Raw genomic sequence first — 17191 nt, 5'->3', positions numbered from 1 at the left:
TTCAAATAGAACATAAGGTTGACTGAAATTCTTCCGATCGATCTGATGATTCTCAAGTAGGACAAAACCAGTCGTTAGATATGCAAGAGTTCTCAGCAACCTTATGGGTAGTGTATCACGTCTATACAATGTATTGCGATATCTCGAATATCGTACCAACTAGTCTGGCTCACCACATTCAGTTAAAAAAAACACTATAAACAAGAGATTGGACTGGTTTTCAGATGAGTCTCCCGTGAAAACTAAATTGGTATGCAGGTGAATGCGTTCGTCGAATCTTACAGTCCAGTTAAGAAAATTAATATTCGGTCGGATTTTCGTCGATAATTTTGAGTGCTGGGTACTTCCAACTACAGGCGTTGATTATTCTTCGGAGTTAGAAAATCGCATTTGAAGTTGTCTGAGGAACGGAAAATGATACGTCCAAGTTAATCACTGAAGTGTGCTGCGGTTGAACCAAGTAGCCCCTAGAGGTCGCAATCGATAAGTGTGTTTGTATGCTGTTTGTAAGTGCTTGTAGTCTTAAGGCGAACTTTGCACCGATGCTACAAAGCAAGTTGCTAGCTCAACGCGACGCCACGGCTGTACGAGACGACCACTGACAGCCCTCAATCATTCGGTTGTAGGATTGAATCGGGGCTTGGTGATTGTCTAGCTGTACGCGCCCACTGTTACATCAGCAGTTCAGCACGACAGCTCAGCCACTTTTCTGATTTCCTCACTAAGTTGCCTCATAATACTGTTGTAACTGTAGGATAAGTGAGGTGAATACATGAATTTTACTTACCTACCAAACCCAGAAACCCGAGGTGAGGTCGACATCCAGTGCTTCTCATGTGATCATGCTTCTGTCAAACACAGGTGCGTACGTCTGCGAAAATTTGGTGCGCGAATAGGATGATCTTAAAACAGGGCGAAATCTTCGGATACTGAAGATGGGCCAGAACCACGTACAATTAACAATACAGTACGATAAGTTGAGCCCCAAATGAGTAATTTTTTCACACAAAAAAACAACCCAATGAGCCCTAATGAAGAGGGAACACGCGGCACCAAATTTGGATGGCGGCGAAAAAAATAAGATCACTAGAAAGTCGGTTGTGAGGGAGTAATGAGGCGCATAGTTCACATAAAAAACCAAGCTTTCTCAGGTTAGGATGGACCATAGGAATGAGCAATGAAGCCTTTTGTTACGGAATGCATTTGAGGGATACTCCCGAGAATGATAATCATTCAACTATTCAAGTTTCTTCCAGCAATCCTCAAGTCATTGACTGCGAAGCTTTGGCAGTGCAAATATTCAGACGTTTTCAATGTGCATTTTATAACCAATGTTATTCTGTGCTCACTACTTGTGCAGGCAACAACAGGACAAGTCAAGACAGGAACAAGCGGTCAAAGAAAGGCTGGAGAAACGAAAGCAGAACAGACATCGGGAAAGAAATCCCAGGTAAGCTAGTGAAAGGCTTTGTGAAAGTGTCCCTTGCGGTCAGCAACAAGGCTATTTCGCTGCGCCACGCTCCTACATTCAGTGTAGACTAAAGTCTTGCGCCCAACGAAATCAACATGCCATAGGACTTACCATTCAACTTAAAACTAAAAATAATCGATAAAACCAGATTGTAACCTCCATGTATGAATTAAAAAACCAGTATGTAAAAACAGTTGAAGATGGTTATATTCATTTTCACTTGAGAAGACTCCGTGTAATTCGGAACACTGATGGTGTCCCCAAGATTGGTGTCTGCAAGCAGATTGCCACGCTCGCCGAGCGCATCAGCAGCCACTTGATCAATACTGATTGGTCCTGCGGGTAGCATTTTTGGAGGGAGCAACTCTTTCTCTTGCTTTTTATTCTGAATGGAGATGAACGTCTGCCCAAAGCGCTGAACTGTCTGGAGTCTTCCGTACAACGAAAGAGTTCTGATCGAATTCGGGTTCATGTTGCCGAAGGATTTTCGTTGTACTACTCAGACTAAGGTAATTGGCTGCAATGAATCACAGATAGACACTCTTAAGATGGTCAACATGTATTTGTATGTGGCTGAATCGGGTCGCACGCAATTCCGCTAACTGGAGTGAATTCAAAATAATTCTTATTATTTTATTCCAGCTCAACTGACCTGGGCGATGTGGAAGAGGCGATAGAAGGCAGTCAGTCGGCTGATCCAATTCAAACGCAGGAGAAAATCGATGAAACTAATGGCTCGGAAGCGAAGGTTGGTAACTAGGGTTCACTCTAAAACAACGATTGGCGGGATCAGTCGAGGGCGGTTGCTTCAGAGGGTGGATTTTGGAAATGTTGTTGCAACCCCAAAGTGTCTGTTACTTTATTTTCGCACAGCTTTGGAAGGAATAATGTGGGCGGTGGCAGAGGAGCAGTTTGGCCCTAGTTGTTGAGGACCAAGTGTGGTCACTATAAAGGGGCGGTCGCTGAAGAAGTGCTTACTGTACAGGGTTTTCACTGTAAGTTTTTTTTAAATTTTATGTTTAAGCAGGACAAACAATAAAAGTTGTCCCTTCCACAGCGTGACCACTCCAGTAAGATGATAACTGAATTCGCCCTCAGATACGATTGGTGCTGATGAACCTTGGCTGTCAACCACCTGGTATATAAATGAGGTTGGACCAGACATTCATGTGGTCGTGAACTCTACATGTCTGGTTCGCCAAACGCCTTTTGCGATTTTGTTACTTCAGACAATGTACACAGCCCAGCGTGCGCTTCAACCCACTGTTCCAGCGCGGGCCACAATACGATGCGTCCGTCCACCTGTATACAGTTTGTCACATGGTAGCCAGAAATCAAGCCGTAACGGCGTAGAGTGAAACGTTGTCACCAAAAACACCGAACCTAACAGCCATATCGCTTGATCTTGGCTAATTCCGCTGCTGAATCAAGCTGATAGGTGTAATTAAATAGCTGTCATGCTGAACGCTGCATTTCTAGACCTCTATTTCTTACATTGTCTTGCATGATCATCCGTTCACGACACTCTGTGTGACCGTTACCTTGCTTTTCATTTTGACGGTTCGAAACATGCAAAGCCATTTGTTCTTTAGGTGCCCAACGTCAATAGCCTGACTCATTAGTTTAGCTTCGCCGTCTTTGCGACACCGATTGCAGCCCAAGACTGTTTGTCGATCTGTTGGAGTGAGTGGTCTAAGTGAGAAAGTGTTGTTGGGTGGAACTTATTTTGAAATGGAGTGGGTTCACACACTGCCTGGCTTATACCAGCAGCAGAGCTAACGACGACTTCTATATATTCTGGCTTTTCGATCTCGTTACTCAGACAACCAAACAATGAGAACGTCTAATAATTGTATTGGGTGATATCTTGCTCACACGTTAAGTGAATGGGCATTGTAAACTGGTTTGGTTAGATCGATTGAAGCCTAGTTTGGGCCTGCCAAGGTTGCCAATGTAAAAGTAAATGTTAGCTGGATGACAAGGTCACAGTAAACCTTCAATAAACTGGTCGCATGGAGTGCACAGTAATACAGTGACTCCAGCCTGTTCACGAATGCTCAAACCTCCTCCTTGTGCATCCCAGTGGCCGACGGCCTGTGTGATTTTTTGGTAAATAGTGTAGTTCGTGACCCATACAAAAAGCTCCTCTGGCAGGCTTCATTGGGTGAGTTACTTCACTCACCCTGGTCCTGAGATTGGGCATTTACCGGTGAAACAAGCTCGAATATTATTGACTAATTTACTTCGTGATGGACGGACGGACAGCATAGTCAAAAACAAAACTGGGAAGTAAATTTTGTGAAAAGAGTTTGGAACAGCTGAGGTGTACCCTAAGCGTTTGGCAAGCCTCAGTCTCCACCCCATGGAAAGTGAAGTAACGAGGATCCCCTAGAAACGCGCGGGGTTCTGCGTTACTTCTGAGATATTTAAAGTATATATTCAGCGGTAGTTAGACGATTGCCCGAATTAGTGGAAAGTTGCTTGAACTAGGAATAATACCTCAGATCGAATTCGCAGCTGCACAAACTGGTCAGCATGAAATGTTGTCCAAAGGTTACAGCCTGAAACTGGTAATTAAAAGACCACGTGTCCTCGCCTGATGACTTTCAGCCGAATATAAGACGCTACTGTGGTCGAAGGTTCTGGAATCTGACTACGCTTTTACGTGAAACATCGGGTAATGATCAGCGCCAGTGGAATCAATGGCCATTTGGACGAAATTTTACCTACTCTAATGAGAGCGAAACTCGAGTCCAGTGCTTCCCGTTTGGGGTACGCTACGAGAGGGATGTGAATTTAAGTAGCCTTTCCTAATGAATACAACAAACGTATCGGCAACATGACGAGAAAAGATGTCAGCTTTCTGAAGTAATTTTGTATTCTCCCCATGACCCACAGAAATATCCGCCGAAACCGGTTCGCGCAGGCTCCCGTTCACCACGCTGTCAGTTTGCAAGCAAAAATTCCTGTTAAAACAGAACTACACATAAAAGAAGTGAGGATTGGAATGAGCAGGGATATTCAGTTCAGTGGCATGCGTGCGTAGTATATAGATTGTTCATTCAAGTGGACCACTTCTGAAGAGGGAGGACGTCACATGATACCTTGTGCCTTCGAGCGACATTCAAATGTCCGATCATATCAACGAACACAAACTTTAAACTGTGTGACGGGTTCTCTTCTGGTTGGTTCACTGAGTTTGGGCTGGTTTTTGATTGGGCGTCGTAACAATAGGAAATATTGGTCGCAGTGGGCGAGATGGCCCAAGTGGTTAGGGCGCGAATTTACTGATCGAAAGGTGCGTGGTTCGAACCCGACCTCTGCCTCTCGACTTCCCCTGTCTAGGCTTGGGCAACCTGGCAGTGTCCCAGCCCTCGTGCTTCCTTTGGGTGGCATGACAGTTAGGCACCGAAAGGGTGCTACAGCTGAACGATTGGTCGCAGTCGAGTGTCGTGGTGAATTTCGGGTGACCTATACGGTCCAGGAAGTTGCGACTCACGGATGATTTGATTAACCGTAGCAAACCGTCTGTAAACATTCATGCAGTTCACGTGAAATTACTTGCTAGACTCTTGGTTTTATCACGCCCGTTGCCATCGGTAATGAGCTGGTTTCGGTCCCAAATAACCTCATTCATGTTTTGGATACAATCCTGAAAATTCATTTACACAGCTCCATAGCATTAATCTGTTCTTAGGATTACAGAGTCTTCATTTTTTCGAAATTTTGTATGAATTTTCCAGTAACGCACTGATGGGAAGTTTGATGGTCGCCAATAGGTGACACAAATCCGAATTACTAGATCAACAGTTTTAGCCTTGGGTCAACCAACAGTGTCAGACGATGTTGGAGTTAACTCACAGCGCTGCTCGTACAAATACCCGAACTCAGCATCAATATGGTAACATGGTACAGGAGAATGAAAGTCTTGGTGACCGAGTGCTGCAAAAGACTAGGGGACTTCCCACTAAATATTTCCAACCTTTACGAAGCAGCACTGATGATTTGCGCCTCCCGGAGAAAAGTTTCGTCAAATCAAGTGCAAAATAGAGTTAAAAACGCTTTCAGTTTAATGTAATGATACAGCCCTACTGGTTAAAAAATGGGTTCTAGCAGGCGTCGCTTAGGAGTCGATTGGGAAAGCATAAATTGATAGGTAGACATGCGAATGATGACTTAATAGTCCGAGTAACTTGCGAGAAGCTTTGGGTAATTTTGGTGGTGATTCGAATGTCACTTCGAGTCACATCGAACTCACGTTCCGAACACACCTTCCAAACAACAGCATAAGCCAAGCTGTGAAACTGCACGTTGGAAAGTGTCCCTCTAAAGTTCACTCGGATCTGTAAATGACATTGAGTAGGTAAGGCTGACGAGTTTGTCTAACCGGGTTTGAATGTTGGTACTAGACCCATAAATTTAGCCCAAGGAAGCATCCTGGGCGACCAATAAGCCTTGTTTCGGAAGTTGAACCTTGGAATAATTTATAATGTCGTAAGCATCAAAGCTGGTTATGACCGATAGAATTCACTGGACCAGGTAAGTCCATTGTCGTAAAAAAAGCCTCCCAAGGATTGGCTCAGCATTTACCGTGATTGTGTGAACACGTGTCCTTTTCTTGAGTGACTAATCTCCAGAATAGACCGCCTCTGATTGGTCTCTTCAGACGGTACATCCACAGGGAGTCAGCTGTTTTTTTTTATTGTGAATTAAGTAATACATTCTGTCCCTTTACAGGAACAAAAGACGCGCAGGAAGAAACGACAAAAGCAAGCAGAAGAAACGGGAGAAATCATGGATACAAATGTATGAGGCCATAATTTGTAGTCATGTGACCATTCGCTCATTCCTTTTGCCTACTCACGTCACTGACCCAACTGACTAACGAAACTGCTAAACTGTTAACCCTGAGTGCTTCAATATCACACCACCCATTTATTTTTGATCAAATGTGAGGTCGTAAATAAATCCTAAGGAATGCTGGTTAATTTTTCTACATTCATGATCGAACCCCCACTCTCGAAATGTATCTTTTTGTAGATAGACTGGTCCGCCTGTGCATTTGTGGCGAAAAACACTCGAAAAAATGCAGTTAATCGTCTTGTACGATACAAAGTTTCGACCGCTGGGGAATTTTTTTTCAGCGAACAAACGACCAACAACTTCCAAACTTAGCCTAAGAAACTTTGCTGTTTTCTCATACAATGGCCATCCTCATTGGTTTGCCCATCTCTTGTTGAGTTTCGTGATCAGAAGTGGTTTTCACAATGTCAGTGTACTATAAATAACCAACAGTAATGACCTTCAAAATCACATGCACTCATGCTGTTGTGCTAGGCAGAATCTGTCGTATGCTGCCCCACCTCCCACACAGACTGGCCATCGTGGTGGAAAAGTATTTTTGCGCTTTAGGGATGGGGGATATTGACTTATGGTTTGTAGTGCTCTAGTTGTAACCAAATGAAATTAATTATCAGGTGACAAGTACTAACAAAGTACTTTTTTAGAATGTTGATGATTGCAATATCTAGGTGCATCTTAATGAAATAAATGTATTGCGAATAGTGGAATAAGTCAAAAGGTTCGGTCACAGGGCGTGTCTTCATTGCAGCTGCTACACTTGTTCTGTAGTCGCCCATGGACTCGTGGAGTTTCCCTGTCCTCTGGGCGCGTATCCTTGGCTGAGTTGCGGGCCTAGTTATTGTTTGCAATGTGAGGACAGGTGTCCAATTACACAAACTAGAAAGCAACTTGACCTGATGGGGCTGAGGTTCGTAGGCTGTAACGGATAAATGTATTGCGAATAGTGGAATAAGTCAAAAGGTTCGGTCACAGGGCGTGTCTTCATTGCAGCTGCTACACTTGTTCTGTAGTCGCCCATGGACTCGTGGAGTTTCCCTGTCCTCTGGGCGCGTATCCTTGGCTGAGTTGCGGGCCTAGTTATTGTTTGCAATGTGAAGACAGGTGTCCACTTACACAAACTAGAAAGCAACTTGACCTGATGTGGCTGAAGTTCGTAGGCCTGTCACGTGATGCAGGTGGTAGTCGTGTAGACAAAATAGATGGGAAATGGCAGTGTACATGCTGTCGGTCAACGTTGCAAGTGGGACAGGATTTTGTTACGTGATTCGGGTGTTTGTGACGCGTGGTCCAGTGAGTACAGTTGTACTACTAGAAGTTGGTTGAAGGAACAAGGAACTGACCACAACAGGCTTAGCAGTAAGTGGTGGATGGGCACAGACACGCTCGACTGCTTTACGATATCGATGGTAGTAAACACCAAAACTAAGAATTGTAAGTGCTTTGGCGACCTTCCCACATCGCCCATGCTTCTGACCGTATTTAACCTCCATTTTTGAAGGATCTTTTTAGAAAAAACTGAAATGCTTCCAGATGGGTTACGACCGAGCACTGAAATGAATTAAATCTAATGCGAATAGGGGGAGTGAGTTACATGCTAAACAACCCGTAAAAGCTCAGATGAAGCTTCGCTGAATACATCCCAACGGGACATATATTATACTTTGTTGTAGCTTTTTGGATGTACCCTATGGTGTCACATAGTGATGATGAACTATCATTTCATTCGTTTACTTCTCAAGCGCGCACGATACTACAAGGGCTGCTGCTTACCCCATCTCAACATTCTAAGATTTGACAAGAGCCTGCCAGAGTTCACTCAGTGGCTAACCACACACGAACTTTTATGGGTAACGGTTCTCTCGGTGACTTATTGTTGCCGCTTCCTCTTATTTCGTATCACTTGACAGGCCTGTTTACAGTGTTGAGAAAATTGGCATCATTGTGTTCGAAAACAACCAGTGGTCAACTAGGCCACTGGGAATTATCGGCAACCCAAGAGAGCATCACTAGTTCGTTAACCACAAAGCACGGTGCACCACTGGGTTCCTGTGCTATGTAAATACTACATTTAGTCCAGAAAGTTGGTCTTTTTTCTGAAGAATGCCCCTGCAAGCAACCGAAAAGCCGCACTGTGCACGCTTCTGGATAGCCCGAATGACAATAGGTTATTCAGTGGCAAACACTTCACTGTGTGCGTTGGAATGTGACGCTGCACCCACATCTCTACAAGCCCATGAATGAAGTCAGCCAGCTGCATCAAGCCCAGCGTAGCAAGACCTGCTAAAATTCAGCCGAACGTTCCCTGGATTGCAGGACAGCTGCGTGGAGTCTTGGGAAAACCGAACAATGCTCTACTCATCTGCTGCTGGTTGAGTAGATGACACGCACAAGCAACACCACCGATGCGTCTGGAAGTGCTGCAAAACAGAGTTAATGCCTCCATAGCCATGTCCGGGGCTGATGAGAATGAAGGGACCGATGTACGGTTGATTTAGAATACGGGATCACCAGAAACTGGTGCAGTGGATCTCATACGGTGGTTTGACTGGTTACAGACCAAGCAGAAATAATCTCGCGATTCAACAGAACTGTGCAAACAAAGCTCCTGAGTTGCTTTCCATCATTTGCGAACGTTGCATGAACTAGCAAATCAATGAAGCATTGTGCAATGTAGGTCTGTTTCAATAAAACCGAGGCTGTGCCCCCTATGCAACCCACCATTGTGTAGCTCCAATCACTGGTGTGTACATATTTACATCGACATCTCAAAAGCCTTAAGTTACTTTCTTATGCGTGGTTTTTGCATACTTCTATAGTGACACTTGATGCCATTGTGTTAAGTTCTGGTATGTCGTCTGCAAACACGGCTGTACTGAAACGCGGCGGAAAAAAGCGTATCGTGCTGTGCAAACTCCGCGTATTCCATGTATACAGCTCTCATAAGCTTTCGACGACAAGTGTGGAAAAGGCCTGCTCAGCGAAAATACGTGTACAGTGGTTGGTAGTGTGAGATTTGGAATTTTTGTGGAGATTTCTTCCTGAAAGTGAAGCCAATTTATGCTGAAAAGCCGAGAAGCACTGTACAGCTGTTTCATCTTTATTGGGAATCAGTAGCAGTGCGCATCTCACGAAACTCCGAAGAGTCTCGAACCCGCGACCTCCCGACTAGTAGTTTGAACACAACCGCTCGACCACGAGTGGCTGATTAACTCGCACTTAGGCAGCCGTATTGAGTATGCAACACCTTCAGAAAGAATGTTTTGATCTAACACTTCTTGAGAGTGTGCTCTTTGTTATTTACATGTCGGCTTTCAGCTGTTACATTTATTTCTCCAGTAATCTGCGTTTCAGTCCAAGCGGATATTTCGACATATTAGGAGGGGAATTGTGTTACTGTTATCAGTTCATGTGTTTACTATCTAGGATAATACAGACTCACTGTAAGTTTGATGACCGTAATGGCAGCCAGAGACCTGTCAGACCACCTGGGCTCTGGTCAATGAATGATTGGTTAGGAATCGAACAAGTAATCCTAAACTATTAAAAGACTTGATTATTCAGTAGGTCGAAAATCAACCGACCCGAAAAAAAAACAGTTTACGTCTACCGTATATTTTACCCAAACAGTGCGTCATTGGTGCTGATTGGATCACGGAGTAAAATGCTCACACTAGAGCACAAACCATGTAATCAAACCAGGAAGTCAAAAACCAGTTGTGCGATTTAATTGGCACCTTTCCACATATTGTTGAAGAAAAGTTTTCTGAGACAAAATCTGCCATGAAAGCTGTGAGATTCGCAAACATAAAGTGACTCTATTGATCACACGCGAACAGATCGATATCGGTCGGATTCCTTCCTGGTCCAGCAATATAGATGTGAGGAATGTTTATGGGTACTAAAACAAAGCGAGTAAGCAGGCATTGACGATTAACAGGAATGGTGCAGTAATGAAAAATGTGACGAGAATACGAAAGCATAACATTTGGAAAGTTTTGAATCAATGTTCGAAGGAATTAGGAACACAGCCCAGTAGATTTTCGAAGATGGAATTCAGACCATCGTATGATGTCAAGGCACTCATTTCGGTGCAGTTATGGCTCTTCTACTAAGAACCAAACTTGAAGGTTCCCAGCCGGTTCGTTTGGTGGGTCGGGAATAACCCAAAAGTAGGGCTCCGTTTGGTAACGCAGTCCTATGGTTCTGAGAGAATCAGCAAAATTGAGAGATTCCTGCCGAAAAGTTTCCTGATTGTTTGGGCCTAGAAAGGGTCTGAAGTGGGAGAATGGAAGTAATAGAGGCAATGCACTACTTGTAACCCGAAAGCAGAGAGAAATATTTTAAAATCTTCAGAGGGCCACCTCACAACACATTTCCTATTCATCCACGGATTCATTCAGTAACGAGACAGGCTACTCGTCCAGCCGAAGTACTAGTACACCGCAAGTGAGATTGAATTGGCTTGTTGTGGGGAAGAAGCGCCCAAGTTGAGTTTTCATGTATTAAATGTATCCTCGTACTCACTTGAGCTCGCATTACTCTTCAGCCTATTAAGCTGAACCACTGAAATCGGGTGAATTTGCCCAACTACATCATTAGAAAAGCTGCAAAAATTATGAAAATGTCAAACCCTAAAAGTCATGTGTTACCGAACTTCATCCCAGCGTTTTTTGAGCATGAGCTGAGCGTTTGATTGACAAATCCAGGTAATGCAGTGGATTTCAGTGTTTCGAAGTTAGATAACCTCGTCTTACGCGATTCCTAACGGAAAACCTAATGTGACCCGACACAACCTATCACACAAGAATAGAGACCTTCACACATAATAGTTATTATGAACATACAATTGGATTACCTTTACATACTACAGAGGATGTACGTTCAAACCACGAGCTATCAACTAAAACTGCTAGAGTGGACGGGGAATTACAACCTTCTTTCATGAATAAAGGGAATCGGGGCAAGTGAAGAAGTACTATGGGGGCTACTAATAAAACGGCCTTCAACGATCCAAGGTATCCTCAGATTGTTTGGATGCAAAGTAACCGGATGAAATCACATGAAAAGCGGACAAATTATTCCCATAAGGCACGTTCCTATAGTTCAAGAATCAGGCTGCCGTACTGGGTGCCTGTATGACATTGTGACCAGTTGAAAAGTTAAAAAAAAACGCAGTGACCCGTGCCAAATCACAAAGAACAATGAGCGGTTAACCCGAAGGACAAGGAGGCAAACAGGATTTTTTAAAACAGAAAGTTAAAACATTTTGTGAGGTCACAGCCTTCCATATGGGGTAGTTATGACACTCGACGATGTTCAGGTAGCTACCGACCTCCTATCAAGAACCACGCTTCTCCGTCGGCGCATTTAATGAGTCACAATGAACCCAATAATATGGCCCCCGTACGTAACGCAATTCTCTGTTGTAAGCAAATCAGACAAGCTGTAGGTATCCTGCGGAAAAGTTTCTTCTGTGTTTTTGTCCAAATAGAGTCCAAAAGCGCAAAATAACGACAGCGGTTCACATAGCATAACTTTCAGGTCGCAAACAATCTTCGTAAATATTTGGGTGGGGGTGGGTGGGGAGATCGAACCCACACCACAAGACAGTACCCCCTCCAGCTGACAAGTTACATAATGCAACTGAATCGCTGTGCACGTCGACTGCAATGAATTTACACATCCGTAAAACGACTAATCTTCTAATACGACCAAAGTTGCCTACTTTGTCCAAGTTGAAGTGGAATAGTAATAATCCCTTTCTATCACTATTTTGATGAGCGAACAAACTTACTTAGTTTCGAAGGAAAGAACTCCGGCTCCCACGATTGTTACGTGCAACTTTACAGCGGTATTGGAGAGTGAATTATTAGGTGGGCGGCATGTCGCTCCTTATCGGGTGTAGATTTGATCTTCTCGAAATATTTACGGAAGTGGAGCGAGCAATGTGCTCTTTTGACTTCAGTCTTAAAAAAACAATTATCACAAGCTTCGTGAGTGACGTATTTCGCGTGACGCACCACGCATCAGAATCAGTTCAGTTCTGAACATGTTGAAAAAATCGTTCAGCTGTAAACCCTTCCGGTGCCTAGCTGCCATGCCACCCGAAGGGAGCACGAGGACTGGGATACTGCCAGGTTGCCCAAGCCTAGACAGAGGAATTCGAGAGGCAGATATTGGGTTCGATTCACAGACCTTCCGGTCTGTAAATTTGCACCCTAACGAATTGGGTCATGGAAAATAAGTTTTTTTTCGGAGAATCGGGTTCCGTACATAAGCATCAACATCAGTTAAGGTCAGGTGTTATTAACTTATGCAGATTCCACACAATCTAATTGCTCCGATCTCACGGGATAGAAGCAGTCGTGGTTGAGCCATGTGAAGAGCATCGGTTTTAACAACTGATAAACACGTTACACGGGGTGCGAAAGGAATGCACCTTTCATCCATTGAAGCGATCTGACAACGTCGTGCGTAGCTGACACATCCAGTCAGCAGAGCTATATCAGGCAAGCACTCGTCTCCTGAACAGCAGCATCACAAGCACTTGGCAAGGAACGCGTTTTTCATTAAAACGAAGCGGAGTAAGCGGTTGCATGCAGGTCGCATGTTGAGCCTACTGTTTTATGGTGTCTCAAAGGGGTCACGCGGGTTATTCTACTGATTTGTCGTAGGGTCATTTTTCACCGGACCAGCTTAGCAAAAGTCAATCCGCCACGGGATTGGTAAGTGCCGTCATCAGACTAATTTATCGCCAGGTCAATTGCTCACGATACGAACTATTGTTTAAATGTTCGGATCAGCGCATGACTGAGATAGCAATGAAAGCCCGATTCCCAACAGAAACAAAACTGTCAACTATAGCACTAACAATAACAACGGCGAAAAGTAAACGGAAAATACAGCACAAGTAATGAGCAAAAAACATGAAAGGCATTGAAATGCGGTAATCAAACACTTTCTACTTCCGCTTCACCGTTGATGTAACTTCGCTGTTCTATGACAACTGCTCTTCAGAGCAGAACTCAAGGGATCGATTCCCTGCGAAAAAGTACTGTCCTAAAGGAACTTAAACATTGGAAAATGATTAACAGACTGGTTTCTCCAGAGGAGTGGCTTTGTAGTAGCTTAAATGTCTTGGTTAAGAGTGCGACTCCAATCTTTTATGTAGTGATTTGACCAACTACTAGGCCGTGAAGTGAAGCGATGTTCTCCTAGGGATAAATCCCTGGTGGACAGCACTAGAACTACAGGAGCACATGAGGGACCTTCATCACTTGGTGCTGACCGTGAAGGCCAGACCGTAACACCAGAAGCGGGAAACGAAAATTTGCCTCATGTGAATTCACCCAGAAAAGAATCGAACCATAATTTTCTCGAACTTTGACGATTAGTTGGGCTTCCCACCCGAACATCAAGCTGAAAAAGGCCGCTGACTTTTGCTAAGATGAATTTCAGAAGTGATGTGTGATTCGGAAGCAAGGGGAGCACTCACTGGAAGATTGATCACTCTTTTTGAGAAAATTGATATGTGTTACCTACCCTAGAATAGCACAAACAGCCATTGCTGCGTCATTTTATTTTGCGCCGAAGTGTCTACTCGAGTCCGACCTCCTAAGTCTGCTACGGCGCATAAACAAAATAAACCAAGGGTTGGAAATTATGTGCTTTATATTTTCTGAGGTAGTCCACACTGTGGATCGGAATAGTCGAAAATAAAAAGATAGGCGTTCCTGTTGCCAAGTTCTGGTAAAATACAGTCATTATTTTCATGCTGTCATTTAGAGGATCTATAAGAATTCGACAATGACAGTTATGATATTTTCCCTTGATAAGAGACGGCATAAACGATGGACTCGTTCGAGTTCTAAGTAAAAAAATACCTCACTTTGAGAACTACATGAAAAACGTTTATTGCGTCCTCGTTTAGAAATTCTTTGACTGAAAGTTTCGGGTACTGGAAAATGCCTGTGATTTACAGATAACATGAAACATACGAAGGTTGCACGAACTCCAGGCATTGATGTGTTTGGCAGGTGTGCACAGTGGTCAGCATATTCATTACTAACAGTGGGCCGTTTGGACTAGCCGGGCTCGTTTACACACTCACTTTATACTCCGTTTCAGACAGTTTTGCTACTGCACAACCCAAATATTGGCCGAAGATCTCTCAGCCGGTACTGGTTTTATGACGCTCTAGCGGCCGTAACAACCTTATGGGTTCACTGAGGTAGGTGCGCATTCACGTTCTCGCTACCATAGTGAAAAGAAGTCCGGGTGGGGTTTGGGGGATGGTGTGATTAAGTTTGGTGCGTTTAGACACGTTCCTCACGGTCGCAGATCACATTCGTGGTCGGGGCCGCGGTGACAATGGTTAGTCGCTGACTGGGTTTGCTCCGACGACTCTGGTGCCGAATGTCAACGGCAGTCGAAATTCACCAGTGTGACTGGGTTGAGTCACATGCAGATAGGTAGATCGCTTCAGTTCGCAGTCGCTCTCCATAACGAAAGAATAGCCGGCGCTCCAATCGATTGAGCAGCGGTGGTCATACTGGAAGAATCGCCAGACCAATCTGTGGTGACGAGTTCCGGCACAAACAAGGTCACATGTATCCAGGTCTATCGTAATAGACAAAGTTAAAATTGTTCACTTTACTCCACGCAAATTGGCGTTTTCTCTACCTCGCGAACTTGTCGGTAAAATAGTATTTGTGAACACCACAACTACGACATAAATGTTCTGGGATGCCGAATATTTAAGTAGGTGAGTTGAGTGGAAGTTGTTTTGAGATCTAGCCCAAGGTTTGGTCTCTCTGGGAACCTAAAATTCAGTGAAAACTAAAGAGAAGCAGCCAGAATTAGACACACTTGAGTAGCACCTCCTGAGTGGGGTCCCACAGGAAGGCAGTATAATTTATCATATAACCGCCAATACCAGACGCTATGCATTTCCTAAAATTTCGGGTTCCTTTGGACAGTACTTACAAAATCGATCGGGAAAATGCTGTTCTGATGCAAATTTCTCAAAAGTGCATGAAACCAATAACCAACAACCGCATGAGCGAGTGGGAATGTGAGGACTAACCTGGCGTAGACATGGAGCTTCGGCCATTGGGAAAGTGTCAATTCATCGGTTCTTGGCTGTGGGACTTGCGTCCATTTGTTCGGTAACGCGGCAGCGAACGTGAGTTGAGACTCGCAGGCTGGCCCCTCACTAGGATCGATTTTGGTAACAATCGGACAGCCAAAAGGGAGTTTTCTATCTGTGAACAATGAATGAAGCGAATAATCTGTGTTTCAGGACAAGAAGGCCACAAAAATACACCGGCTTGTCTTCAGATAGACCGTTTCACTGCCATAAAAGATGCGCCCAGTGAAGTAAAAACCATGGTTTCACCAAAATTCAGTGGCCTATTTATAAAATGTTCGCAAGTTAAGCAGTCTCTGTAATTTTCAACCTCACGCCCGTCATCTGGAAAGAGATCATGGCTATTTCACAACTACAGTGGGAAAAGACAAAATTGTCATTTCAACTGCCGAGAGCAGATACTGACCGGGAACAACTCACTCTCAGAATTGTCTCCATCGAAATAGCGCATCATCAGATTTTCCGCTCCTACCCATCCATCTTGATAGCGCATTCCACTGAATGAGTAGGTTAACCAAATGCTCGAGTTGACATAACATTCTATGATATTCTGACAGATGCGGTGCAAATAACTCAATTACCTCACAGCCGAAGCAATTTACGATGTGTATGGCATCCTCTGGCATGGAGCGTGACAAAAACATTGTCCAATTCGCACGAGTTGCCGCAGATACAGTAAATAGGGAGTTTCACAAGTCCAGGATCGAAATTAGATGGCTGTGACAGCCATATTGTGACTGCAAAACATGAATGAAGCAAATGAACACAAATGAAGTATAAAGATGGCACTTCACCTGGAAATGGAAGGTGGTGTCAGTATAAAGAACCATGTGATACAAACGCGATTCAACAGATTAACAAGTGGAGCTCCATACGTTCCGACTGGTACGTTATTGAGTCATAAGTCGCTAGATGTAAACACTGCATTTGTTGTCAGACGTAAAACATACATGCCACATGTATGTTTTAGGTGGCAATTTAAAAAAGGGTGCCTGCTTAAAGGACGAATAACACGGCTGGAGACACTATGAAATATGGCCGCTAATCGATGGCAATTGCTGACAAGGTCAATTATCGTCATCTATCCAAATTGCCTGAATGAGTTTCCGGCAATACTCGAGATAATTGTGGTAGGCTAGACTTGGTCCATTTTCTATCTACTTTGCTCTTTTTATCATGATGAAACTTTCAAATAAATCGCAGTTATACGCCAGCGAAGCATCAATGTTAGACACGTGCTGTTGAAATTATCGTCATCTATCCAAATTGCCTGAATGAGTTTCCGGCAATACTCGAGATAATTGTGGTAGGCTAGACTTGGTCCATTTTCTATCTACTTTGCTCTTTTTATCATGATGAAACTTTCAAATAAATCGCAGTTATACGCCAGCGAAGCATCAATGTTAGACACTGATGTGCTGTTGAAGGCGATGGTGATGACACAGATGCCCAAAATCTGACACAGGTCACGCAGCATCACGCATTCTAATTTCGAACCGATCCATGTAATCAATTTGTGTCACTCTACCGTGAGATCCAGCAATGGAATACCGTCTTCATCTATGCGCGGAATTGCCAGTGTTTAACACCTATTGGAAAAGTATCCAGTAATAATGATAACGTAGTGGGGACCAAGGTCGATTTCGGACATCATACCAGCCATACCCGACGTTTAAACTTAATGGCCCGACACCGCGCTGACTAAACCC

At 44.0% G+C, this 17191-nt stretch overlaps 2 protein-coding genes across 2 annotated transcripts in view; one reads left to right on the top strand and one right to left on the bottom strand.

Annotated features, from left to right (window-relative positions):
* The window catches only part of T265_09607 (hypothetical protein), a gene marked incomplete at both ends in the record, with an annotated part of 34866 nt that extends 28220 nt beyond the window's left edge, over positions 1-6646 (top strand). The window contains 4 exons of the mRNA XM_009175722.1: positions 1361-1450; positions 2114-2219; positions 6209-6277; positions 6512-6646. Of these exons, the coding sequence (XP_009173986.1) occupies positions 1361-1450; positions 2114-2219; positions 6209-6277; positions 6512-6646 (400 nt within the window). The remainder of the gene's footprint in view (positions 1-1360; positions 1451-2113; positions 2220-6208; positions 6278-6511) is intronic.
* A 3291-nt stretch (positions 6647-9937) lies between these two features.
* T265_09606 (hypothetical protein) lies at positions 9938-16959 on the bottom strand (the record flags this gene model as incomplete). Its single annotated transcript, XM_009175721.1, has 4 exons — positions 9938-10606; positions 15420-15597; positions 15903-15979; positions 16820-16959. 4 exons carry the CDS (start codon positions 16957-16959, stop codon positions 10429-10431), a joined length of 573 nt encoding a protein of 190 aa, XP_009173985.1.
* Between the last annotated feature and the right edge of the window lie 232 nt (positions 16960-17191).

Source organism: Opisthorchis viverrini, assembly GCF_000715545.1.
Source record: "Opisthorchis viverrini unplaced genomic scaffold opera_v5_288, whole genome shotgun sequence".
Taxonomy (NCBI): domain Eukaryota; kingdom Metazoa; phylum Platyhelminthes; class Trematoda; order Opisthorchiida; family Opisthorchiidae; genus Opisthorchis; species Opisthorchis viverrini.
Note: the sequence above shows the minus strand (reverse complement) of the source record. Positions and strands in the feature narration are given on the sequence as shown.